Below are 27702 nucleotides of genomic sequence, written 5' to 3'. Positions count from 1 at the left end.
ACTCAGGATCTGTAGCAGCATAAAAATGGGACAACTCTTTCCCAATATGTGCAAGTACTGCTATTTACACTTCATTCTGCTGAATGACTCTGTATATTCATCCACTTATGATACATGAATTACAATAAACAGTTGATCAGAGAGAGGATATGCTTGGGTGTGTTGGGTGATGCTGATATTAACACATAGTAGACCTAGTTACCACAGGGGTATGTGTGAGGCCAAAGACAAGAAGAGCTCAGCTAACAGTCATGTATCAGTGACCCAGAAAGTGGTAGAGTGGGGTGGAGGGGTTGGGTGGGAAGCAGGGAAGAGAGATTGGTGAAAAGGACACACATACACACCTAAATCTGAAATGAAAGACTCCAAAATGTTAACAGTGATTATCTACAGGTTGCAGCCTTTTAAATGCTATTAATTTTATTTTATAAGTTTTAATGTATTCTCTACTTTTCAAAAATGATATTGCTTTTATAATTGAAATGCAATATTTTAAGTACTATCATGGTTCAGAAGGTGTAAAATACATCTAATTGAAATAATCAGGCAAATTTTCATAGACCACATTATTGGGGTATTAGATATCTTGAGAAATTATTCTGCTAGTATTTGTGATATGGAGCATTCCAGCTGGGAGGGAGAAATACTGATATCAAAGGCGGAAAGCAGAAAATCATGGCATTTTTAAGAACCATTGGTATTCAGCATGATTGGAACATAAGTAACCAAGAATACTAGTAAAAGATAAATACTAGAAACAAATCAGGGAATTTGATAGCACTTCTAAAGAAAGAATTCTGGGCAGAGATCAAATATTGTTCTTTAATTTTTTTATTGTGTATATGCCTGCACATACATGGAATCTGTGTCTGTCTATGGGTAGAAAGATAAGAAATTATCCTGATTAAGTCTAGAATCTGCACAGAAGGCAAGAGTCATTCTATGAAAGAGTGAAACAGAATTCTAAGAAACTTTTAAAAATGAACTGGCTAGAAGAGTGGAGTAGGGAAACTATATATATATATATATATATATATATATATATATATGTATATACACACACACACATAAATTTACATATATAAATGTACATTTATATATAATATACAATATATATTACTATCTCAGTTTAATTGAGAAAAACTTTCTGTGCTGATTTTAGACATAAGCAATCTGAAAATACTGACATTCAAAGGCAGTGGAGGGGACTAACATGGGTAACACTTAAACGCCAGCAACCAGTAACACCAGTAACACTTACATGGCTTCCAGTAATTATTTGTAAGACAGATATGAAACAAGTAAACAACTATTTGTTATGAATTCTCCATTTCTCAATATTCTTTGTTCACTTTGAATTACTTCTAGATGAGAAAGCCTCAAATATTTCATATATATATATATATATATTTTTTTTTTTTTTTCCCCTTTGTGTGCTCTATTTTGGGTAATTTCTAATTTCTCTTGACTGTCTTCAAGTTCTTTCTGCTCTGCCTAGTATGCTAATAAACCCATCCAATAAATTCTTAATTTATTATATGGCATTTTTAACTTCTAGAAATTGACTTGGTTCTCTTTTAGAGATTTTATGTCCCTGTTAAAATTCTCCATCTTTTAATCCATTTGATTTTTTCCTCTAATTTTAAAAATATTTATGAAACATTTTACATAAAGTTCTTGTCTACTGATTGCAACATCTGGGGCATCTGTGGTCATATTTTCCTACGTACTCATGTGTCTCACAGATTTCTTTATTGTATGTAAGACACTATGTTTAAAACAACTTGAGAGAATGGAGTACATTTTGTTTTCCCTTAAAGAGGGCAAGACCTTCCAGGCTGCTAAAAGCAAGGAATTGATCACTTCTATCCAATTAGGGATTGAGTAGGATGGGGGACCTATTGCAGCTTTAGTATTTTTTTGTTCTGTGGTTTTGAGGGTGAAAGCAACCATATGTATATTACCAATTCCTCATTCTAGCAGGTCTTTGGAATCTAACCATGAAGGTTACACATCTCTCTCTCTCTTTCTCTCTCTCTCTCTGCTTTCAAGCACAGCCTTCCAGCTTCCTGAATTACTAAAAACTCAGCAGAAGTTCCACTGGAGAAATTCAGCAAGGAGAACTAACTCTGCATTTGAGGGTTTTAAAGATTCCAATCCATTATACCAACCCAAAAATCTTTGTAAATTTATACATTATGAAACTATAAATTTATGAATTTTAAATTAACCCAGTAAAATCTCTCTGCCTGACGAGTCCAAGTCTCAGCCTACCCATGCCCAGATTTTGGCATTTCTACTCACCTAGGAAGGGGTCTTCCCTATTAAGAATTCAGTGCCTACACTTTTCCTTGCAACTACAGCTCTCCAACTGTCAGACAGATAGATACATACATGCATAATACATAATACACACATACATGGAGATAGAGGGAGAGAGAGTCTGAGAGAGAATGGTTATCCATTTTGGCTAGTTGTTATGGGGAAATATGACTTCCTATTCTACTCCCGCTATTGATTTCGAGTTTCATAGCATTGTGTTTGGAAAAGATACTTGACACAATTTCTATCTTCTTGAATTTGTTGAGACAGGTTTTGTGGCCCAACATATGATCTGTCCTGGAGAGTTTTCTTTATATGCTGGAGAAGAATTCTGCTGCTGTTCAAAGGAATATTCTATGTATGTCTTCTAGGTCCATCTTGTCTAAAATATTCAAATGCACTGTTTCTTTATTAATTGTCTGTCTGATGACTTTTCCATTGTGTGAGTCAAGTATTAAAGTGCTCTATTATTGTACTGTTGTTTATTTCTTCTTTTACTTCTGTTAGTATTTTTTTATATATATACTTAGGTGCTTCAGTGTTAGGTGCATAAATATTTACCACCTTATCTTGTTGTGAATTGACCCCTTATCATTATATAATGAGCTTGTTGTCTTTTGTCACCATTTTTAGCCTAAAGTGTATTTTGTCTGATATAAGTATAGCTACCCCTGCTCTCTATGGTTACCATTTGCTTGCAATATCTTTTCCTATCCCCTCACTTTGAGCCTATGTGTATCCTTAAAGCTAAAGTGAGTCTCTTGTAGGCATCAGTATCACTGGATCTTATTTTTTAATACATTCAGTTATTCTATTTCTTGATTGGAGAATTTAATCCATTTACATTTAAAGTAATTGTTGATAGTTAAGGTCTTACTATTGCCATTTTGTTAACTGTTTACTGACCGTTTTGCAATTTCTCTGTTCCTATCTTCTTCTCTTGCTGTCTTACTTTTTGATTTGATGACTTCTTGTGGTGGTATACTTTGATTTCTTTACTTTAATCTTTTGTGTATCTACTACAGGTTTTTCCTTTGTGGTTACCATGAGGTTTACATAAAATGTGTTAAAGTTATAACATCCTATGCTAACATATTAACATGATAACAACTTAACTTTGATAGCATACTGAAACTATACTTACCCCCTTACATTTTAGGTTATTGATGTTACAAAATACATCTTTTTATATTGTGTAACCAATAACAAATTATTGTAGTTAGTAATAAATAGTCAAAATAACAGGCAGACTAGCCAAATAATAGGAATAAAACTTTTATCTGGGAACATTTTGAGAGTCTCTTACTATGCTTGCCCTTGCATGATTATGTGAATGAACGTATATTTGCATAATGGCTCCTTTCTCTTGCTTTTGTCTAGTCCGTCCCTTTAACCTTCCCAGCAAATGACTTTAGATAGGTCTTTTTAGCTTCTGTAATTCCAAGGCTCACTCCTGCTGGCAGATAAAAATGCAATTTTAGGAAATTTTTTTTTTCAAAACAAAATACAAAGGTATCAAAAAGACACTAGGTGAATTTAAAGAGAATAAGTCATTTCTTATGAACTCATGAAATCTCTACTGCCTTTGTATGTAAGTATGCTGCCATGAACTGAGTGCTTACCGTGATATAGTAATATCCTAAACACTTTACATACATCATCTCATTTATGAATGAAGAAACTGAAATTTCTATTGAACTTCCAAAGAATTTAAGCTCAGGTCTTTCTGATTCCAAAGCCTGTGCTCTTAATCATTGCACTCTATTATTATAGAGCTTGGACTAGTGGATTGATTATCAGACAGAAAATACAAATTTAACCTTGGTTCTAAGAAAGATAAAGAGGAAAAGCTTGCTAAGTGACCTCTTAATTTTCTTCTAAGATGAGATGCTGCTGCTGTAATCTCTGGATACTGCTTCAGGCCTATAGTGGTCACTGCTTCTGTTAAGGAAACTCTAGGAAGAAGTGAAAAGAAATCTTTTCTTCTAACAGTATCTGACTATTCGAAGAAAGTGCTCACGGTATGTCACCTCTTTGGCTCTAATCCCCTTTTTTTTCCATCACCCTCTTTTTTAGTGTAACCTGCTGCTACTTCTTCCTGTTAACCTTGACTTCAGTATAGCACTTTCCTATTTAAGCAAATTTTGTCCTGGTGTTTGTACATTGGTTTCAATGATGATTTATTTTGAAATACTTCAGTATTATTAGCATATGTAAACAAAGTTATTTTAATCTGTAAAAATACTTTAGGATAACCTTATTTGCATAAGGAATGTTGTAAGTAGTTATTTATTTGAGAAGTTGGTTATGTTTAACATTTGTATTGGGTTAGAAGAATCTAGCACCCTTGCATATATAAGGTCTAAAAAATTGCAAGCCCAACTGTCTATATTAAGGGTTGGGAAACTATCACCACCCATGGGCCAAATCCGACAAACCTCCTGTTTTTGTAAATAAATTTTTACTGCAACACAAGCACACTCATTTTTTTTTTCATCTTATCTATGGCTGCTTTTGTGCCACAACATGGAATTGAGTAGTTGCAACATATACCATATGGTCCACAAAGCTTAAAATATTTACTGTCTTGTCCTCAGTGAAAAAGTTTGCCAAGGAACAAAACACATGTTCTTGATCACACTACAAGCAATGATTTGGGAACCCAGACTCTTTTCATCTTGTGGCTCAGCCATCTTTAACATGTGTTTTCCAAGGTGGCAAAAGAAGAGGAAAAATAATGGAGGACAGTGCATGGTATATACCTGGAAGGGCTGCCAATCACTTTTACCCAGATTCCGTTGGTCAAAATTCAGTCCTTTGCCTTGATTAACTGAGTAAGGAGGCTGGAAAATATGGGCTATTTGTGTCCTGAAGAAACAGAAAACAGGTTTGGTGAAAAGCTAGTCAGTCTCTGCCAAAGAGACCTTCTGCAAATTGAATTTTTGGGCTTCATATTTAATATGTGGTGAGGTAAGAGAAAGAAGTCAAAGGTATATTCTAAAATTTTAATGTGGGAAACTTTAGATGGTTATGAACCTAGAGAAGTTTGGGAATATAGAAAGAGAAGCAAGACTGGAAAGGGAGGGAAATAGTAAAAAATAATAATAAATTCAATTTCAATGTATGATTTTTTAAAAGATTTCATGCATTCAAAGTAGAGGTATCTAGCATGCATTTGGAAATATAGGAGATATATGAAATTTAAGATATAACCTAGAGATACAGATTTTTGATTCTTCAAAACATAAACAGCAAGCAGCAGTAAAAGTCATGAGATTGACCTGGGACCACACATAAATAGGAAAACAGAGCTATAAACAGAAAAAGCGTTGTGTGTAATATAATATCTGCATTAGTACAAAGTAATAGAAATACAGAGATGAGTAAAATTGTCTTTGCCTTAAATAAGCTCACAGTTGGGCGGAAACTAGCAAGGAAATTATTGATTACCTGTTGTGTGATAAAGATTACAAAAGATCTGTAGTATGGAATGGGAACATATAAAAAGGGCAACAAATAGTAAATAAAGGTATTGATTGAATGAATGAATTATATTCAAATATATAATACAAAAAATTCTACCATTCCTTGAGAAAGCGTCCCTCAGCTCTTAGATAGTTGACAAATCCTCCTATAAGTACACAGAAGAGACTTCTGCATCCACTACTACACACTTACCTTTATTAAGTGCCTACTCTGTGGAATGCACTATGTTGCTTTTTGTGTTTTTCTCATTCAAGTCTCATAACAATGCTATATGACATGGACTATTATTTTTAATTAAATCCCAAAAATATATGTATTATTTCCAAATACAGAACAGAAAAATGGGGTAACAGAGAGATTATCTAATTTGTTATGGAAATCTACATCTGTCATACTTTTACCACTTCACTGTATCCCCCTTTGTTCTTTTTGAAGAATAATTAGAAACACCAATACGACTTGCTCATTAGTTATCTGCAAATTAACAAGAAAAGGGAGAACTGATACCATGGATTTAAATAGACAGCTATTATTTTACAGAACATAAGGAAAATGCTACTAGCATTTTTTAGCAGTCCAGCATAGAAGCACAATGAACAACTGCTGTTGTAAAATATTTAATTTTGGGAAATTTACCATAGACTAATAAAATTAGAGAATTTTAAAAAGAAACACTTAAAAACTTGCATATATAACTGATGGGTATTAAAGAGAAATTTTGAATGGCATTAGTTACATTGTATTAAGTGAGCAATGTCATAATAAGTGAGACATTTATCTTTCTCGATTGAAAATACTATTGAAAATCGACTAAAATTTTACAAAGAATTTTTGTATCTTTTTATATTGTTCTTTATTTTTCAAATTCTACACCATGAATATGTATTAAATAGACTTAAAATGAATATATACCATTTCTGAATACTTTATGATCACAATTACTCAATTACATGCATCCTTTCTCTATTTCTCCTCTCTGCCCCCCATATATGTAAAGGCAAACACATTGAAAGTAAATACACAAAAATCTTACAATCTACTAGGAAGTTAATAAGAATGCTTAATTTCCCTTTTACAATTTATATTTTCTAAATTTTTATAAGAACATGAGTCACCAATATAATGGTGAAACTTTTATTTTGAAAAAAGAAATTGTTTTAACAAAATAAACAGGAAATATAATTAAATATATGAAAGCAGGCAAAGAAACTAATCAAAGAACACAGTGTCTTAATAAAAGTCAATAGCTGGGGCTGAAATTACTATTCTAAGGTTGCCAGAGAAACTGAGAATGGCTTACAAATTGCTGTACTCAGGATATGAAACAATACAAGCAATGCCTTTGCAGTATTTCCTGCAATAAATTAAATCACTTTTCATTGTTCCTTTGATATCTGGATATGTAAGGAACCTTTAGGTGAGCCAACTCAACATGATTTAGGTTAAATTATGATCAAGAAGAGAAACATTTTAATCACTCTTTATATTTTTAGAAGATTTACATACAAATCCATCTTGTGACATAGAGTACTTCTTTTATAGTATTATTTCAAAGTGCTTTAACTAAAAATAATGGCCATAAATCAAAATGACCATAGAATGTGATCTGGCATTGGTTCACTTTGTCATTCCATTGGGAACTTTACGGATTAAATTCTTTTTCACAATTGCAGCTTTTGTTTTAGTATCTTGAAATCCTTCACAAGCTTTTTGAAAGGCAATTATATCATTAACAATCTTTTCTTCACAGTGTCCTTTATATATTTCTTGAGCCCTAAGAAGAAAAAAGTAAGGTAACAGAATAAGATACTTTTAAATGACTAAAACCATAACAATCAATCTAATTGTTAATTAAATGTCTTCAAAATAGATATATACCAAATGGGAAAAAGATAGAACTCCACTTATTGCTTAAAATATCATTATATCATTAAATAATATTCATCTTGGACTAATATTTCTAAGTTTTCTATTAGCTATAACTGAGAATTTTTACAAACGCTGGCTTAGATTCCCAAAGAGGCATCTAACCAAACTATGCCATGACTTGCAGAACTTTTACTTAAGCTTCACTAAATCCAAGCTCTTTCTAGGACTCTACTATGGACTGAATTATGACTTCCACAAATTCAAATGTTGAAATCCTAACCCACAGTATCTTAGAATGTGACTGTATTTGGAGAAAGGCCTTTTAGAGGTGTCCTTATGAGAAGATGAAGGAACACCAAGGATGTGTATACACAGAACAAAGGCCATGTGAGGACACAGTGAGAAGGCAGGCATCTTCAAACCAAGGAAGAGAGGCCTCAGGAGAAACCAAACCTGACAACACCTCCATCTTGGACTTCTAGTCTCCAGAACTTGAGAAGACAAATTTCTGTTGCTTAGGTTACCCAGTCTGTGGTATTTTGTTATGGTATACCTAGCAGACTCTTATTAAGTTAGAGAAAGGTGAACCAGGTTACTCTGGCAAACCTGAGAAATGTCATGGGCCTTAGGAAAATTCATTCATTCATCCTCATTCATTCAAGAGTTATGTATTATAGTGCTTGGCACTATCCCTAGATCCTGGAAACATAAAGATAAATAAGACATGATATAATTTTGAGAAGCTTATAGAAAGTAAAGAGAAATAAAGGTATATGAACATATAAATGAAATACATATATTTATTTGTATTTAAGTATACTCAGAAATGTGGACTTAGGGAGTGGAAGAGAGGCCTAAGTCTAGAAAGTCTGCAACTTATTGACTATGTGATTTTGGACAAGTTACTTAAGTTCTCTCTATCTCATTTTCTTCATCTTTAAAAAGGGAATAATTCAACTCATGGGGTTTAGTAAAGGACTAAATGAGTTAATACATTTAAAATCCTTAGAGGAGTACCTAACATTTAATAATTTATTTTGTTGTATGGATAACAGTGGCATTCATCAGGATAGGGAACTTAAGAGCAGCCAGATGGGAAGAAAGATTAGAATTCTATTTTGGTAATACTGAGTTTAAAGAGCCTGGCTATCTATATGGAAATGCCTAGGGAGTTGAATACAAAGAAACAATGGCTTATGGTTAGGAGTACACATAGTGAAACCATTCTGCTTGGATTTGAAATACAGATCTGCAATTTACTGATTGATTTTTGGACAAGTTATTTAAGCTCTACATGCATCATTTCTTCACCGTTAAGAAGGGACAATCCAACTCATAGGGTTTAGTAGGGAGTAAATGAGCTAATACATTTAAAATCCTTAGAGGAAGGCTGGTATTTAATAATCACTCAATGAAAATTAGCTACAACTCGTTTGAAATAGGAGCTCTGGAGAGTAGTCATGTGTGGACATGCAACAGAGTAGAAGTCACAGAAAAATAGACCTTGTACATGTAATTAATTAATGGTACTAATTCAGTCTAAGACATTTATTGAAATAGCCCTCCTACAGATAACAATTATAAACTTGGACAAAATTTAAAAAACAAACTATTTAAAAGAATTGAAGAGTGAAAAACATAATAATCTATTATATCAATATTTATATATACCAGAATCGAACAACTGGAAAATGAAATTAAGAAATTCCATTTACTATACCATCAAAAAATAAATACTTTGACATAAGTTTAATAAAAAGCATGCAAGGCCTATACCTGAATATGATAAAATATTGCTGAAAAAAGTTAAAGAAAATTTAAATTAATGGAGTGTTATATCGTGTTCAAGGATTGGAAGACAATATTACTAAGATGTCAGTTCTCCCCAAATTAATATGTGAAGAGATTTTTGGGTAGAAATTAACATTTAAATTTATTTTAAATATATATGTGATTAAATTTAGATTACCATTTATTTTAAATGTATTAACTTTAGGTAATTTGAATGTTTTAAAAGCTAATTGTACATGGAAATGCAAAGGTCCTGGAATAACAAAGCAATCATAAGAAAGGAGAAAAAAAGAGTCTGTATTTTCCTATTGCTATAAAACAAACTATTATAAAATGTATTGGCTTACAACAACCACCATGTATTATCTCATAATTTCCATGGGTCAGAAGTCCAGGAACAGCATGGCTCAGCTGGATTTTCTACTTGGGTTCTTACAAGACTGAAATCAAGGTGTCAGCCAGGGCCACGGTTCTCATCCAGGTCTTGAGGTCCTCTTTCCAAGATTGCTGGTTGTTGTCAGAATTCATTTCCTTCTCACTTTTTCTACATGGCTCCCTTCATCTTTAGGTCAGCCGTGTCATGTCAAGTCTTTCTCCTACTTTGACTCCCTCTGACTTTCTCTCCTGCCTCTGCATTTCAAGGCTCATGCAATATGCTGCCCCCATCTGAATAATCCAGAATAATCTTCCTATTTTAAGGTCAACCCTCAATTACATGTGAAGAGTCCCTTTGCCATGTAAGGTAGCATATCCATGAGTGTAGTATTGATGGGGACAAGGGCAGGCTTCCCGAAGATATGCCACTCTGGAATGCGAATTATTTTGAGCTAAAAACAATCCAGGCCCCAAAGAACCTCTGAACTTCCCCCTTACTGCCTAAATGAAATTAAAATAGGGGGCCTGTGTCAGGAAGAAGCTGTCACCATAGTTACTATAGTAAAGTATTAGGCATTGTAGACAGGGAGGAACCTAGCAAAGCCCATTTGATCAAAGTGCCTTATTGTCTTAGGATGGCCCAGCAAACATGTTTTTACCAAACATTAACTATTTTTGTTCTTCCTGTGAATAACCTTACTTCCCCTTGAAGCCTCAGACCCTCACCTTCTTCTCCTTAGTCCAGAGTATATATATACCTTACCTTGCCTTGATGACTTTGGAATACTTCATACTTACATGGATTCCCTTTGCACATGTAATACATTTGATTTTCTCCTGTTAATCTGCCTTATGCTATTTTACTTGCCAGCCAAAGGAACTAATAGGGGAAAGAGGGGAAATTTCCCCTCCCCCACCATCTCTTATCCTATTTTTAGTCCTAGGGATCAGGGCATGGTATCTTCTTGGGGGCCATAATTCTGCCTAGCACAGAGGTCTTGCATTACCCACTTCCAGGCTTACTAAGAGCAAAAACAGAGGGATTATTAGCTCTTAACAGGAAAATGGGAACCTAATCCTGAGACAGTAGAAAAGGAAATGAGGATAAATATAGGATATGTAGAATTTTATAGATAGGGAATTGGAAAATTGAACAAATTCAAGCTTGAAGGCCTAAAATTCCTTTGGGACAGAGTGACTTGTTGAGAAGGAAAGGTCAGAGGTTGTATGTGCATAGGAAGCTCTATAGTTGATGAGGTTTAAAATCACTTTTGTAGGTAATGGGAGAAAGAGCAAGCACCTGAGGGAGCAGCTAAAGTTGGAGGCCATAGAATTGATATCAGCATAAATCTACAAGTCACTGATGTCTTCTAGCCATTTTTACCTGAATACAAAAAATGAAGATAGATAATTGGATTGTTCCAAGGTAGGGGCTGAGGCGGTTAGTATGGTGGAGGCAATGAAAGAAAAAGACATCAGAGACACTGGGTGAAATGGAAAAAAGAATAATCGAATTAAAGAACCCTGGAAGCTACACTAGAAAGTCTATAAGAAAGGTTATTTGAGGGATGAGTGCCACAATATATTTGAAGAATACATGTGGTGAAAGTAAAGGAAAAAAAGAGTTGAAAAGATAAAGATTTTAGCCATAAGTAAATATATGAGTTTAAAATTTAAGAGGTGGTACAGTTCCAAGTGATGAGGTGGCATTTATATGTCTATGGAAATGAGTTTAAAGGGTTCTGGGATCCAAAAATGTTTAGGTTAGGCAATTGGGAGGGTTGTTCTTCTGAATTTGGAAGTTAACAGTGATAACGGCAGAAGCTGGATAAAGAAAAGCTTTATATATCAGGATATAAGGACCACAGGGAATGAAGAGGGTAGTAGTCAAGAAGGTCAATTGATGACAAAAATAAGGACAAGAAGAAGATGATGTAATTGGATAACTGCCTTAGGTGCCAGATCTTCCAAGATAAATGATACTCTACTTCAAAATGTACACGATGCTGTTCTGCCCTGAGCAGTGTCATCACTTTTTTCAAGTAGGGACAAGAATATTTGGGGAAATTTATGACCAGCTTTTACCTGATATAGAAATTCTTTCATTTTAAAGTCTCTTTTTAATTCATTCTTAAACACTCCTATGGGTATTTTATCAATTTCCTAAACTAGAGCTTTATGGTTCCCCTTTCTTCATTCATTTTTCCTCATTCCAGAGCAGGATCAGGAAATTATATTCTCAGTAATGACTTCACTAGTTATTGAGATTCACCAGAATGCTTTTAGGTGAAGTGTTTGATACGTTAATGAAGAATCAAATGGCAGAAAAAGAACTGAGAAACTTCTGAAGTCTCTAGACAGATTTTACTTTTTTGAGTCACAGCTCTTTTCTGCACATTGATAATCTTTATTTGAAAACATTTATAATAAAACTCAGTAATGCCTTTTAGGATACATTATTGACATAACCAGAACATTGCCTTATTCCTGTGTACTCTCAAGGATAATATCTGTGCAGCAGCTTACAAGAGAAGATAATTCAGTTAATACACATTAGGAAGCTCACTTGACTCTGTATCCTCTACAGATTAATGATGGCCAGACATTCAATTTGCTGTAATAAAACTAAGCTGCTTAAAAATTTTCTTTAACATTGATTTGTGCTAGACTTACATTTTGATATACCAGACTAGCTTTCATTCTCTTTTCCAAAATATATATTTTCTATTAAATTATAAAAAAATTATTTCCAAAATCTTTCCCTCTCTCTCTCTCTCTCTCTCTCTCTCTCTCACACACACACACACACACACACACACACACAAAGTATACATTAAGGAAAATGTTTTTAAATTTTGGAGGAGAAAAATATATTTTTCATACTTAAAAAGATATTATATAAAGTACCTCAGTAAATAGTTTTAAATTTGCTTATCGCTAGGAAAAGACAAATGCTTTCTTCCTATTTTACACTCCTTTCTAGTACAGACTACTTTTTTTAAACAATAGCATTTTAAAATGTAAATGAAATAAGCAGTTATAATGATCTTTAAGTATTTCTAGATAAGCCTTAAACATACGTATTCACAGTTTGGTCACTTAAAATATAACCAGGATAAAACTGGCTGATAAGCTTCAATCTAATATCAGAAGAAAAAAAAAAAAAGAAAAAAAAAAACTGTGTGAAAGACACACAAGGGTAAAAAAGGGTAAAATAAAATTACTGGGGGTCCTGTCTGGTGTACCCTTTAGAATTATCTGTGTCTTTTCATCTCTTTGAGCTATTTTACAACTCTATAAGCTGAGGAAGAGGATGACCAAACCTCTAGAAACTTGATGGAGAAGACAGGTGACAGATCTCTATGACAACCTTACCCTTGTTTACTGTGCTTTTCCTGGTAACCTCTCATAATTGGTTCTCCGTCCTCAACACCTCCTTTTGTCTTTAGCTGAAGATGGTATTTAAGGTGATGGCTTCAGCTACTTGGGGGAGTTACTCAGTTTTCCTGGGTCTCTCCCACGTGTAGATGTTATTAACCTTTTGTTTGATTTTCTCCTGTTAATCTGTCTCACATCCATTTAGTTCTTAAACCAGCCAGGAGAACCTAGAAGGCAGAGGAAAATTTTTTCCTCCCCAGCAACGTAAAAGCTTCTATTATATCAAAACTGTACTTACCTAATTTCCTTCATTTGTTTAAGTAAATCCTTTTGATATTTTTCAGTTGCCAGTTTTTGCTGAACAATTAGGCTCTTCTCTTTTAAGACAGCCTGCTTCTTCTTCAATCTGTCAATTTTAGTCATTGCTTTGGTCAAAAGAGTGCGCTCATTATTTAAGTTTTGAATTAATAAACGGTCTTTAGCCTTTTGTTGTTTTTCTTCCAGAAACAGGACTCTCCTCTCTTTTACTTTCTCAAGGTAGTTGGATCTGTCCTGCCGAAGTCGTTGTAAACCATTCTGAATGGTCTTATTATCTCTTGCAGTTAGTTTATGCGTAGCATGTATTTTCTTATTTAAATTTTCTTGAATAGTTATTCTAACTCGTTCTTTGGCCACTTGTGCCACGCTTACAGCTGTTACTTTATTTTTATAGCTTGCCTGCTTCTTTTGTTCTGAGCAATATTTATCAATATCATAAAGTGCTTGGAGTTTCATACCAGTTCTTTGTGTTGTAAGAAACTCTCTTCTTACACTCTTCTCCAACAGCATGTCTTTTATTTTAATTACTGGTTTTTGATGAGTGGTAGAAAGTGGCTCGGTATACATAGGAAAATAATCTTGTTCTTTTGCTTTCAATAATGCAGTATACCTCAGTGAATCTGAAGTATGTACTGGTAGTTTGAACACTGATATCCTAAAACCGACATCCAATTCTTCATCCTTAATTTTATCTTCAGACTCTTTCTGACCTACATCACACAGTAGACAAATATAATCCATTATACAAGTGTTAAGCACAGTTTATTTTCTGTCCCAATTGTTTTGAAAGCCACATTAATAAAATTGACAAGAACCTGTTATTTACTTTATTAAGGGGCATTTTTCCCAACTGATATTCCTTTTCAATTTGTGATTTAATCGTGATTTTTGGAGAGAAAAATCACTATTGGAATATTTTAACAAAGAAATGCACTGATTCCTATATTTCCTTTATTATCTCTCACAATTATTTAACTTGCACTGACTCAATAGCAGCATTTTACCTTATACTTATTACTTAATCATACATATTATTTTTACATATAGTTATTATTATCTCATATTTGCAAAGGACTTTGTAATTCATTTTACCTTATTTTTCTTAACTCTGGTGGAAACTAATAGCTGCCTTAAAAATTGCTTTTCCCTTCATTGGATACTCAAAGAAATGAAATCTCTCAGCCTCCTTTGCTATTATGTGTGGCTGTGAGACTAAGTCTTCTCTAGGACATTGTCAGCAAAAGTTATATGTGTCATTTCTGGTCCAAGGCTATTAAGAAACAAATGTGCTTCCTCTATATTTTCTTTCTTCTTCTGACCCACTGCACAGAGATTAGGATAAAGTGCTAGAAGATGGTAGATCTACAAGGTAGAAGGACTCTGGCTCCCTGAATCCCTGCTTGAAAAAGTACTCGCTGACCAGGATTATCCAACTTGGACACTTATGGAAGCCAGAAATAAAAGGTAATTATATTTGATCAATATATGTTTCTGGGTTTATTTGTTATCAGAGCCAAGCTATCCAATATAAAGACCTGAATCACATTGTTGTTCATTATTTATTTTCTGACAAACCAGTTGATGAATGTAGGACCAGGTGGCAAATACAGGTAAAAAAAGAATGCTTATTAATCTTCAGAAAATATGTTTCCCGTGTTTGACTGATTCCCTCTCTCTATTGAAATTGAATCTCTGCTAACTCTAGTCTATGAGGGTTTCATCTTTTCTAATCTTTTAATCTTCTATTAGAAGACTCTCTTAAAGTTTTTATATGTCATAATGCCAAATCTGATGGTGGAACATTTATGGAAGTCAAGGTGACCATGAAGAAGGGCAGAACCTGTGGGCTAGTCAGGCAGTAGGAAAGAAGTGAACAGGTAGGATTTTCACTTGAGGCCACAGGAATATTAACAGTAGAAAAGGAAGCAGAGCCTAGAGCAAAGTAGAAAAACAAGGCTAGCAAGTGAAAGCCGAAGTGTCCAAATATAAAGCATTAAGAGTTTGAGTCCAAAGCAAGGCACTAGAGACTCAGAGGAATGAAAGCCAGAATTTCAAGTCTAGAGTAAACAGGGTGTGGTCTGGAACAACTACCTAGAAAAGGTACTCTTATGGGTAAATTTAATTTTATGTGTAAACCTTGACATGGGAAACCTGGTTAAGAATAAAAGATCAGGGATAGAAAACACAACACTAAAATGTTCCTAAAGGTTCTGGTTTGTGTGGAGTGAGGGAGTTTTCTCATACCACCAAAGGACGCTCTGACACAAGCTGGGTGTCCTACAATTCAACTTAATTCTGATACTACCTACCTGGAGATAGGATCAGATTCCACAGGTTAAGAGCTCAGTCCTACCATCCTGCCCTCCCTCTTCTCTCTTTGGATGCTAATTGCAAGTCTAAGATAGGAGGGAAGGGGGCAGGGCACAACCTTTAAAAGAATGCCACAGTACATGAGGATACACAAAAACTGGTTAGAACCTACTAGGCCCAAGATGGCTTAAGACTGGACTTCCAGGGGCTTCCCTGGTGGCGCAGTGGTTGAGAGTCCACCTGCCGATGCAGGGGACACAGGTTCGTGCCCTAGGTCTGGGAGGATCCCACATGCCGCAGATCGGCTGGGCCCGTGAGCCATGGCCGCTGAGGCTGCGTGTCCGGAGCCTGTGCTACGCAGCGGGAGAGGCCACAGCAGTGAGAGGCCCGCGTACCGCAAAAAAAAAAAAAAAAACAAAAACAGTATATCTTAAGCCTCATTATATGCTCACTGTAATACATCAGCATGCTAAATGACACTCCCACAGGTGCCATGACAGTTCCTAGGCTGACCATAAAAGGCCAAAAAGTGGGCAGTGGCCTAATTCTTGGAAATCGCTGCCCCTTCCCCAAATTAGTTGGAATAATCCTCCCACTTGTTAGCCTAAGATATTACCCAGCCCATAAAGCTAACAACCCTATATCCTGGGGCCTCTTGCCTTCTGAGACAGCCGACACTCTATCTATGGAGTGTATCTCTCTCTGAATAATTCTGCTTTCACTCTATTTCTGCTCGCTCTTGAATGCTTTCCTGTGCAAAGCCAAGGAACCTCACTTGGCGGTCTGTCCCAAGGACTTGCCCAAGACCTGGGATGTGACCATTCTCTTGCACCCCATTTCCTGCAACAAGTCTATCTTATCATGTGTGCTTCTGACCAACCAGCTATAGATTGGAGGTTCCAACAACCCTCTCCTTGGTATCAATTAATTTGCTAGAGCAGCTCACAGAACTCAGACAAACATTTAAGTTAGTAAATTACTGGTTTGTTATAAAAGGATATAACTCAGGAACAACCAGAGGGAAGAGATGCATAGGGCAAGGGACTGGAAAAGGGTGAGAAGCTTCCATGCTCTCTCTCTAAGCACATCACTCCCCCTGAATCTCCATGTGTTCACCAATCTGGAAGCTCTCTGCACCCAGTCCTTTTGGAGTTTTATGGAGGCTTCATTACGCAGGTGTGATTGATCAAATCACTGGCCTTTGAAAACTGAACTCAATCCAGCTACTCTTCCCTCCCCAGAGATCAGGTTTGGGATTGAAAGTTCTAACCCTCTAATCATGTGGTTGATTCCCCTGGAAACCAGCCCTCATCCTTAGATGAGTTCCAAAAGTCACCTCACTAACATAACAAAAGACGTCTTTGTTGCTCTGCTCTCATCACTTAGGAAGCGTCAGGAGCTCTATGCCAGAACTGGGGACAAAGACCAAATATATCTTTCTTGTTATAAATCACAACATCACAGTTACCAATATATATATGTTTGTCCCTTAATAGTTTAATGTAAGTAAGTCTTGCCTCCTTGGTGAAACTGGAGGCTCTTTGAAGATAGAAGCTGTACTTCATTGTGTATACTAACTATAATTACTTTTTGGCTGATGATTGACATTTTTCTCAGTGGTTGCTTGAACATAATCCCATTAGCACTTTTAAAAACCTCCCAGTTTCCTTCTCTGCTTCAAGATATCACTCACTGCTATACAATTCATCTTTTAAAACTAGGACTCTAATCATGTCATGCCTTCCACCCAGACGAAGGAAAACAAAACCTTCATGGTCCTTTACAGTTAAGCTTAGGATCCTATATTATAGGAGAAGAGCTCCATTTTTCCCCCCCATACATCTGCCACATCTTTCCATCTTTGGGCTTTTGCTTATGTTATTTAATGTTTTGTCCAGTATGTTGTTTTCCCTATTTACGTAAGTTCACATTCTATGCATTTTTCAAGGTCTCTTCACATGTCACTTTTCTTTATTCTTTAAATAAGAGTGGATAGTTTTTAAATTCTCATATCACTTCCTTCCTTATAGAATTTACCACACATTTCATTTATATTAAAGCTCTATGTAGTAATTCTTTGCCATAGTAGCAAGCTAGATATAATTTCCTTAGTGGTAGGGACTGTACTTTTCTTTTTTTTTTTTCATCCTCCATTCTTAGTATTTTGCAGAGAGTAGGGTTTTCTTTTTAGGGGGGTAGTGGGCTTAACTAAATAGTAAATGCCAATAAATATATTTGTTGGATGGATGAGTAGATGAATGGACGAGTGAATCTGTTGCTCAAGATCAATGTCCTTTGCATAGTGGTGAAAGCCTAAAATCTGGAGACAATTTGGCTGGATTTGAATCTAGTTCTACTATTTACTAAGTGTAGGCAAGTTATTCAATTCTCTGGTCAGTCTGATAACTGTGGATGATAATACCCAATTTATAGGGTTTTAACAGGATTAAGTGAATTAATAAAATGAAAAAAGCCTGATAAAGTATAATATATAATTATTAGAGCAGGGCCTGACAAAGAGTAAGAACAATATGTTATTGTTTTTTTCATTATATTTGATATGGAAAACAAGGAGTTTATCTTATCTCTTTAATTCCATCAATGGCATAGTGTTCAAACAGCCACATAATTTAGTAATGACTGGGGAAAATACAGCAAAGCATTTTATCACACCCCTCAACATCCACTGGACAGTTAACACAGAACATACAGGAAAGCCTTCTTTGTATGTATATTTTGTTTCAGGACTTTATAATTCATCTCATTCATTATAGTAAAAACAGAAGTCAAGTGATGGAAATGTTCTCATATTTCCATAACCAAATTTATAAACTTGTCTGTATATTCATGCATCTTCTTCTACCCTGATTCAATGAAGGAAGCATCCCTTCTTTCAGCAGAGGCCAAATTCTTTACATGTGCTTTGGTCCCATCCCCCTTTAGCTTCGCTTCTGCAATTATCTTAACTCTCTCCTTTATCATCCCTTCACTACTGGATCATTCACAGCCATGTTTAAACTACCATAATCACCTCTACCGCCACCAATGCAAGAACAACAAGACTCCCTTGACCCTCATTGCCCTCTAGCTACTATTCCATTTTTCCTGTTTGATTTCAGAGTGAAAACTACCGTGAGAGTTGTCTCCCTGTACTATGTCCTTTTATTCACCTTTTATTAATTTTTCAATTTATCAATTTTTTATTTATATATGGATTTCAACTCTACTGTACTCACCCACCTGTTGAAACTCTCCCTAACAAAAGCTTCTATGGTGATAAATACAAGGGACACATTTTTTCTGTTCTAATCTTTCTTGAACTCTCAATGGCATTTAACACAGCTGATCATTTCTCCTCCTTCAAATCTTTTTTTTTTTCCATATTTTCTGATTTCCAGATTCTCTAAAGCTCTCCTGATATCCTGAAGATATCTCTTTTTTTTTTTCCCTATGTTGTTTAAAACTCTCCTGATTTTTCTTCCAGCTTTCTGATGACTTCTTCTTAGTTTTGTTTTCAGACTCTTTCTTTTCACCAAATTTCTGGAGTTGTTGAGGACTTGATACTAGGTCCCCTTCCCATCTCTATTTTCTCTTCTGAAGTGAATCACGTTCATGGCTTTAAATATCAATCTCTATGCTGATAACTTTCAAATTTATCATTTCCACTTGGAAGTCTTATAGGTATTTTTCAAACTTGGCACATTCAAAACACATTCAAAAGATCTCAGTTGCTACCAATAATTAATTCCCTCTAAAATCAGCCCTTTATCTCAACAAATAACACCTAATAGTTTATTCATATTATCGATCAGTCTTGTAGAGTTTACCTCAAAAACATAGCTCAGATTAACTGATTCTGTTCTTCCATTTCCTTGCTATCACCCTAATTCAGGTTTCTATCAACTCTTACTTTGACTATTTGCAATGTCTTCTTAAGTAGTCTCTGCGTTTCCCAACACACAATTTCCCACACAGTGATGAAGCCATAATAATCTCTTGAAATTGTGTCTTTAAAGATCTATGGCTTCCATATGCCTTCATGATAAAATTCAAATTACTTGTCATGGCCTATAAAGCCTTGCATGCTTTTATACTTGTTTACTTACCTAATATAATCTTCCAACTACAATTTATCATTTACTTTAATATTGATTACCTCATAAGAAAGATATTACTGATCACCAATCATAACAAAACAGTTAATATTTACTGAATGGTTGCTACACGTCAAATTGTTCTAAGTCCTTTAAACAAATTATCTCATTTAGTCCTCTTACCAATCTTATGAGGTAAGTACTGTACTGTTTTTATCCCCATTTTCAGATAAAGGAACTGAGGCTTAAAGAAGTAGTCAACTGTTGAAGTAAGATCCTAACATCTACCTAACATCTGGCAAAAAACAAAACAAAACAAAACAATCCTGAGGACTCTGGAGAATGTTCAAAAGCAAGTAGTTTTTAAGAGTGTGCTTAAAAAAAGTCAACATTCTTATAACAGAATCCACAGGATTATGTAACATTTGCAATGCCAACAATATAACCCAAAACATGTACTATTAATGAAAATTTTTTCATGAAAGATAGCACTTCATATAAAATACACAACTCATGCAACCACACCTGCCATTTAGGCTCCTCCTTTCTGTAGTCTCTGTGAAGTGGTACAATATTAAGTAGATTGTGCTAAATTAAGGATTTATATTATAATCCCTAGAGAAAATAAATATATAATGTGAAGAGGTTCAATGAAAAATCCAACAGATAAATTAAAATGGATTATAAAATGTATTTGAATAATCAAAAAAACAGGAAAAAAAGAAACAGAGAAACAAAAACTGAAGACATATACAAACCAGAGCAGAAAACAAGTAAAATGGTCCTGATCTAATAAGATTAATGTCCTTAAAAGAAGAGATACCAGACAGCTTACTTTCTCCACCTCTCCATGCACACAGACTAAAATGGCCACATGAGCACACAGCAAGATGTCTGGCGTGTACAAGCCAGAATGAGAGGCCTCCCTAAAAATGACCATGCTAGCACCCTGATCTTGGATTTCCAGCCTCCAGAACTGTGAGAAGATAAATTTCTGTTGTTTAAGCTCCCCATTCTGTAGCATTTTATTATTGAGGCCCAAGAAGACCAATACAAAAGGAGTACTCTCTCTTCTGAATTTCTAAGCACAGTTCCCCAGCTGGTGTGATGTGGCATACTAGTGAGCTGTTAATGAATAACGGAGTGCCCAGAGACACTGATCACCCTTGTGGAGAGTGGAGTTACTACAGCCTCTAGGCACCCCTTTGCCATAAATTTTATCTAGAGCCTTTGGAGTCAAGTGTGATCTGACACTACTCTACAGTCATGGCAATAGAACGGGGCTCAGGAGGCTTTCTATCACTTGAAAATGTACTTGAGCAGTGAGTTACTGTGTGTGGTGCTATTTACTATTGACAAGAGACTCATGAAATAGGTGCTTAATATGGCACATAGCCCAAGGTGCGGCTGATCTGGGGTAGTGGCTCTCAAATCCAGACTATAGTCATCCCTCCGTATCCACAATGGGTTGATGCTCATGTCCCTTACGTAAAACGGTGTAGTATTTGAATATAACCTATGCACGTACTCCTGAATCATCTATAGATTACTTAAAATACCTAACACAAGGTAAACGCTATGTAAATAGTTGCCTGTGAGTAGCAAATTCAAATTTTGTTTTTTCAAACTTTCTGGAAATTTTTTTCTGAATATCTTAGATCGAGTTGGTTAAATCTGTAGATGTGGAACTGTCAGATATGGAGGGCTGACTATACACATATATCAGATACTTCAATCCATTTTTGGTTGATAAACATTTTTAATGACATACTTCCTAGAAGCAGAATGGCTTTTCTTCTGTAAATTAGAGTTTCATCATAATTTTGAAATATAGGATGATATAAAAATTCAATTAGATTTGAAGTCCATTCACATTTTCACACACATACAATCAAGGTTATACTTGTCAATGAAAGAAATGGGAAAATAAATTCTTGCACAGAATCTTTCAACTATTGGAAATGTCTGAATGACTGTAAAAAGTTTTATATTTTTATCAGTTATTCAGCCTAAATTACTTGTTATTGGAGACAATGAAGACTTAAAAATGATTATAATTAAAACTTGGTATATTAAATACCTATTGCTACTTAACGAATTACTCTAAAACATAAAGGCTTTAAAACAATAAACTTTTATTATTTCAGTTTCTTTAGGGTAAAAATGCAAGAGTAGTCTAGCTGGGTGGCTGAGGCTCAGAGTTTCCCAATGATATTATAATTAAGATGTCAGCCAGGGTTGCAGGCATCCAAAGGCTTGACTGCAGTTGGAGGATTCCATTCCAAGTCTGCTCGTTCACCTGACTATTGACAAAGGTCTAAGTTTCTTACTGGCTGTTGGTTGAAGGCCTCAGTTCCTTGCTGTGGGTCTTTCAAAATAACTACTTGGTATACATATGTGTTCTTCTGACATGGCAGCTGACTTTCCCCTGATCAAGTGATCTAACAGAGAGCCCAGAGCAGGACAAAATATCTTCTGTGATGAGTCTTATGAGTCACATATCATCTCTTTTGCCATATTCTATTCTTTATATTTAAGTCCCTAAGTCCACCCCACAAGGGGAGGAGAATTAGGCTCCACTTTTTGAAGGGAAGAGTATCAGTGGATTTGTGGACATATTTTAAAAATCACTGCATCTTGTGTAAATATTTTATGTTCATGGAATTCAAGCTCAAGTCCAACAATGAGATGGTTTTAAAGACATTATTTATAAGTTTTATATAAACTCAAAATTTGATATCTAATATTTTATATTCTATTTTTATTACTGTAATTAGATAATTTAAACAATAAATTTTCTACTAATTACAAACTCTCTCTCATTTTAACCTAGCACACTTTACAAATATTATTATTATTGATTTGTGCCATAACTGGAAGCACTGTCTTATAGCAGTGGGACAAAATCCACTCAGATATTTCATAAAGAATTCTGCTTGTGCTATAGCTGCACATCTTAACTCTTTTAGTAAGTTTTAGTTTTTAAAGGATAGGGGATATGTTATATATATCTTTATATCCTCTACTACAGTTAGCATAGTGTTCTGCATTTTTGGTATACAATTTAAAAAATTCAACTATTTATTAAATATAAGTATTATATACAAAACTAGAATTTAAAAAATACATGTGAAATGACTTTTAAATGTATTAATTTTTCTCAGAGACAGTTTGTGTTTTATAAGGAAGTCAAGAGTTCCACTACAAGATTTAAGTAAAGCAGAGGGATGACCAATTTGAATTATCTGATATATACTTTCCTCATCATGTTAACTTATTCTTTCTTTTCCATTTTTCCCTTCTACTGACATCTTTTTTTCCGCTTAACAGCATTTTTGCTTCACCTGTGTATTACCTGACAATGGCATCAAGGTTCTTTATTAGATCCAGCTGACAGCATTAAGAGCCAAACAGTGACTATAATAATCTAGGAGGTCGCAAAGTGAACTTTCCATACAAGCAAGTATAAGGTCTACATGTATAACAGGTTTGTATTGGTGACATTTTCCCTGCTTCTTTTATATTATTACAAGACAAAAATAATAATCACAAAAGTCACTTATATACAAGTTCAAATCTGTGAGGCAGATTGGTGATCTGAGCAGCTTCTATATAACCTGGAGTGACTTGATATCCAGTAAGAACTTGTCAGTAACAATAGGCCCCAAAATGGCATTCTTTTTTGTGAATTAGGGAATTGACAATAAATATAATCCAAATGAAAAGGCCTGAAGGTCACCTATCTAATATATATAAGGCAAGCAATACTATAAGGGGCAACACCTTTGAATATGAAGGGCATTGACATAAAATATTGCAAACAAACTGTCAAAACACAGTTCAAATAGAAAAGGAAAAACATGACATGAGGAAGTTTTGGTACTGCATCTCTGACCCAAACTTACCATAGGAAAATGCCTAGAGATAGATTGTTGCATATTTCCTAAACATTGCTTGACACTGTTATGGAGTTAATCCTTTACCTAAACTGCTGAGTCACATAAGAAAATAATTTATATAACTCTATTTAACGCTCCTCCTTTGTATAACAATTTTTTTCAGAAAAAAAATTAGAACTGGCTACTTGAATTACAGGCTTAAAAAGGACAATTACTTGGCCATTGATTTAAAGAACTGTCATAAGATTGAAGAAAATAAGGTATTAACATAGTTTCTAGTTGCACACTTAACCTGAAAGACAAGAGCAGGGTATCAGAATCATGACTGGGTACACACATAGGTGTTCTCAGAAACCCCTGGTTGAATTTTTAAATGACAAGAAGCTCTTTAACACTCACCATTAAATTATTATTTATGCTTCCTCCATATAAAACGAGATGTTTAACAAATTGTAGCTATTAAGCAAATAACATGAAAATCTGAAACCCAAGCAAAATTCATGCTAGGTTTTTTTTTTTTTTCTTTAATGCTGCTACAAAAAATGGAAAGGAATCTGTCCATTAAGCAATCCTTTAATAAAATTATGGAGTCACATTTGGATGTCATGCCTGCCAATGATTTCTGTTCCAAAATCTGTAGTAAAATGGCCTAAAGACCTTCACACTTAGAGAAACTCCATTGCAAGGAAGTCTATCTAACACATCACCCCACTTTAAAAAATAAAAAGCAAAAAACACTCAGGGTCCAAATATACTCAGAAGCTTTTCTGTTTCTTTGTTTTCTCTTTCTTTTGCTATTTCTTAAGCAGAGGGCTAAAAGGAGTGCACACACACACAAAATGATGAAATGTTTAATACTGTTTTGGTAGATAATAGAGGGCATAAAATAGCTCTCTGTCTTAGTGTCTTAAAATGTCTTAGTACTTATTTTAAAAGTACATAGTTAGTTTATCATGTTGCTTTTTAGCATTCTTTTCTTTCAACTTGAAGAACTCCCTTTAGCCATTTTCTTGTAAGGCAGGTCTAGGGGTAATAAACTCCCACAATTTTTCCTCTAATATCAGGAACAAAGTAAGGATGTCATCCTGTCCAAAATAGTACTGGAAGTCCTAGCCAGAGTAATTAGAGAAGAAAAAGAAATAAAAAGCATCTAAAATCAGAAAGGGAGAAGTTAAATTTTCCCTATTTGCAGAAGACATGATTCTGTATCTAGAAAACTCTAAAGACCCCCCCCCCACACACACACAAATGATTAGAACTGAGTAATCCAGTAAAGTCACAGGATACAAAATCAACATACACAAATCAGTTTCATTTCTATACACTAATGACAAACTATGTGAAAAAGAAATTAATAAATCAGTCACATTTATAATAGCATTAAAACAATGAAATACTAAGAAATAGATTTAACAAAGCAGGTGAGAAATCTCTACACTGAAAACATTAAGACATTGATGAAAGAAAATGAAGACACAAATACACAGAAAGATATCTCATGTTCAAGGACCAGAAGAATATTGTTAAAATGTCCATACTACACAAAGCAATCTACAAATTCAGTTCAATCCCTATCAAAATCCTAATGGCATTGTTTACAGAAATAGAAAAAGAACAATTCTACAATTGATATGAAAGCACAAAAGACCACAAATTGCCAAATCAACCTTGAGAAAGAACATAGCTAGAAGCATCACACTCCATGATTTCAAAATATATTACAAAGCTACAGTAATACAAACACTAGTGCACTGGCAGAAAGACTTTTAACAAATGGAGAATAGAATAGAGCCCAGAAATAAATCCGTGCATATACAGTCAACTGATCTTTAACAAAGGTGCCAAGAATATACTAGGGAGAAAGGATAGTCTCTTAAATAAACCTTGTAAGGAAAACTGGATCTCTACATGCAAAAGAATAAAATTGAAATCTTATCTCATATTAAACACAAAAAAATCACTCAAAACAGACTAAAGACTTAAATATAGGACGTGAAACACTAAAACTCCTAGAAGAAAATATAGGAGAAATGTCATGACATCAGTCTTGACAATGATTTAATGGATATGACACCAAAAGCACAGGCAACAAAAGCAAAAATAGAAAAATGAGATTACATCAAACTAAAAAGCTTCTGCACAACAAAGCAAACAATCAACAGAGTAAAAAGGCAACCTATGGAATGGGAAAAAAATATTTGCAAATTATATGTCTGATACAGGTTTAATCTCCAAAATAAATAAGAAACTACTAAAACTCAATAGTAAAAAAATTAATATTACAATTTTTAAAATAGACTAAAGACATGAATAGATATTTCTCCAAAGAAGATATACAAAATGGCCAACAGACATATTAAAAAATGTTTGGAGGGGGAGGGATAAATTGGGAGATTAGGACTGACATATACACACTACTATATATAAAATAGATAACTAATAAGTACCTGCTGTATAGCACAGGGAACTCTTCACAATACTCTGTAATGACCTATATGGAAAAGAATCTAAAAAAGAGTGGATATATGTATAACTGATTCACTTTGCTGTGCAGCAGAAACTAATACTACATTGTAAATCGACTATACTCCAATAAAAATTTACAAAAAAAGCACGTAGCGGGTAGTGAAAGGCCAAAAAAAAAAAAAAAAGGTTCAATGTCACTAGTCATCAGGAAAATGTAAGTCAAAACCACAATGAGATATTACCTCATACCTGTCAGGGTCAAAACAGCAAAAGACAAGTGTTGGTAAGGATATGGAGAAATTGGAACCCTTGCACACTGTTGGTGGCAATGCAGCCACTATGGAAAACAGTATGGAGGTTCTTAAAAAATTCAAAATAGAACTATCCCATATGATCCAGAAATCCAATTTCTGGGTATTTGCCAGAAAGAACTGAAATCAGGATATTGAAGAAATATTAGCACTCCTATTTCATTGCAGCATTATTCACAATAACGAAAATGTGGAAACAAATGTCTGTAACAGATGAATGGATAAAGAAAATGTGACATATACATAGAATAGAATATAAAATATACTCAGCCTTAAAAAAAAAGGAAATTCTGCAATATGGGACAACATAAATGAGCCTTGAGGACATTATTCTAACTGAAATAAGCCAGTCTCAGAAAGACATATACTGCATGATTCCATTTATATGAGGTATCTAAAAGAGTCAAATTCATAGAATCAAGTGGAATGCCGTTGCCAAGGGCTGGGGAGAAGGAAATGGGGAGTTACTAATCAACTGGCATAAAGTTTCAGTTAAACAAGATGAGTAAGCTCTAGAGATCTGCTTTTCAACATGGTATCAGTAGTCAACATACTGTATTGTACACTTAAAATTTGTTAAGAGGGTAGATTTCATGTTAAGAGTTCTTACCAGAACAAAATAATTCTTTTTATAAAAGTACAGAGTTAGGCCTAATCCACAAAATGCACCTCCCCACTTTGAATTTAACTAGTGTCTACAATGCAAACAATGATAGATGTATTTCCTCCTTGCTTTCACCCTTTCTTTTATATTTTTCTTCAGTTTAAGTATGCAGAGACCAAAAGATATTATCAAGTTTCAGTGCAGCAATTAGAGTAGCCAGAACAGCTAGACCTTAAGTGTTATTTAAATAAGTCCCTTTAAGTAATTCTTAGGATATCAACCTCGAAATGACCCAATTTTATGATAAGATCCAATGATACAAGCTTCAAAGTATAAATCAACAAATAGAAATGTCAGAAACCTCATAGAATCTTCAGAGACTATATACAGTTCACTGTAATGTAGATATTTAGGATTTTTAATTGTTACTTGTCGTCATATTAGAGTTCATTTTTCTCATTACTAAATTATTAATATCT

At 34.5% G+C, this 27702-nt stretch overlaps 1 protein-coding gene across 3 annotated transcripts in view; it reads right to left on the bottom strand.

Annotated features, from left to right (window-relative positions):
* Positions 1–6183: 6183 nt before the first annotated feature.
* Positions 6184–27702, bottom strand: part of LRRIQ3 (leucine rich repeats and IQ motif containing 3) — a 240600-nt gene continuing 219081 nt past the window's right edge. For 2 of the 3 annotated variants that reach the window (XM_033405981.2, XM_049703176.1), the window contains exons 8-9: positions 13520–14249; positions 6184–7582 (exon numbers count right to left, since the gene is read on the bottom strand). In XM_033405981.2, the coding sequence (XP_033261872.1) occupies positions 7426–7582; positions 13520–14249 (887 nt within the window). In that variant the 3' untranslated portion in view covers positions 6184–7425. The remainder of the gene's footprint in view (positions 7583–13519; positions 14250–27702) is intronic. The other variant, XM_049703184.1, reaches the window with a different exon arrangement.

This window comes from Orcinus orca, chromosome 1 (genome assembly GCF_937001465.1).
Source record: "Orcinus orca chromosome 1, mOrcOrc1.1, whole genome shotgun sequence".
Lineage (NCBI taxonomy): Eukaryota > Metazoa > Chordata > Mammalia > Artiodactyla > Delphinidae > Orcinus > Orcinus orca.
The sequence above is the reverse complement of the archived record's forward strand: the minus strand, read 5'-3'. Positions and strand labels throughout refer to the sequence as shown.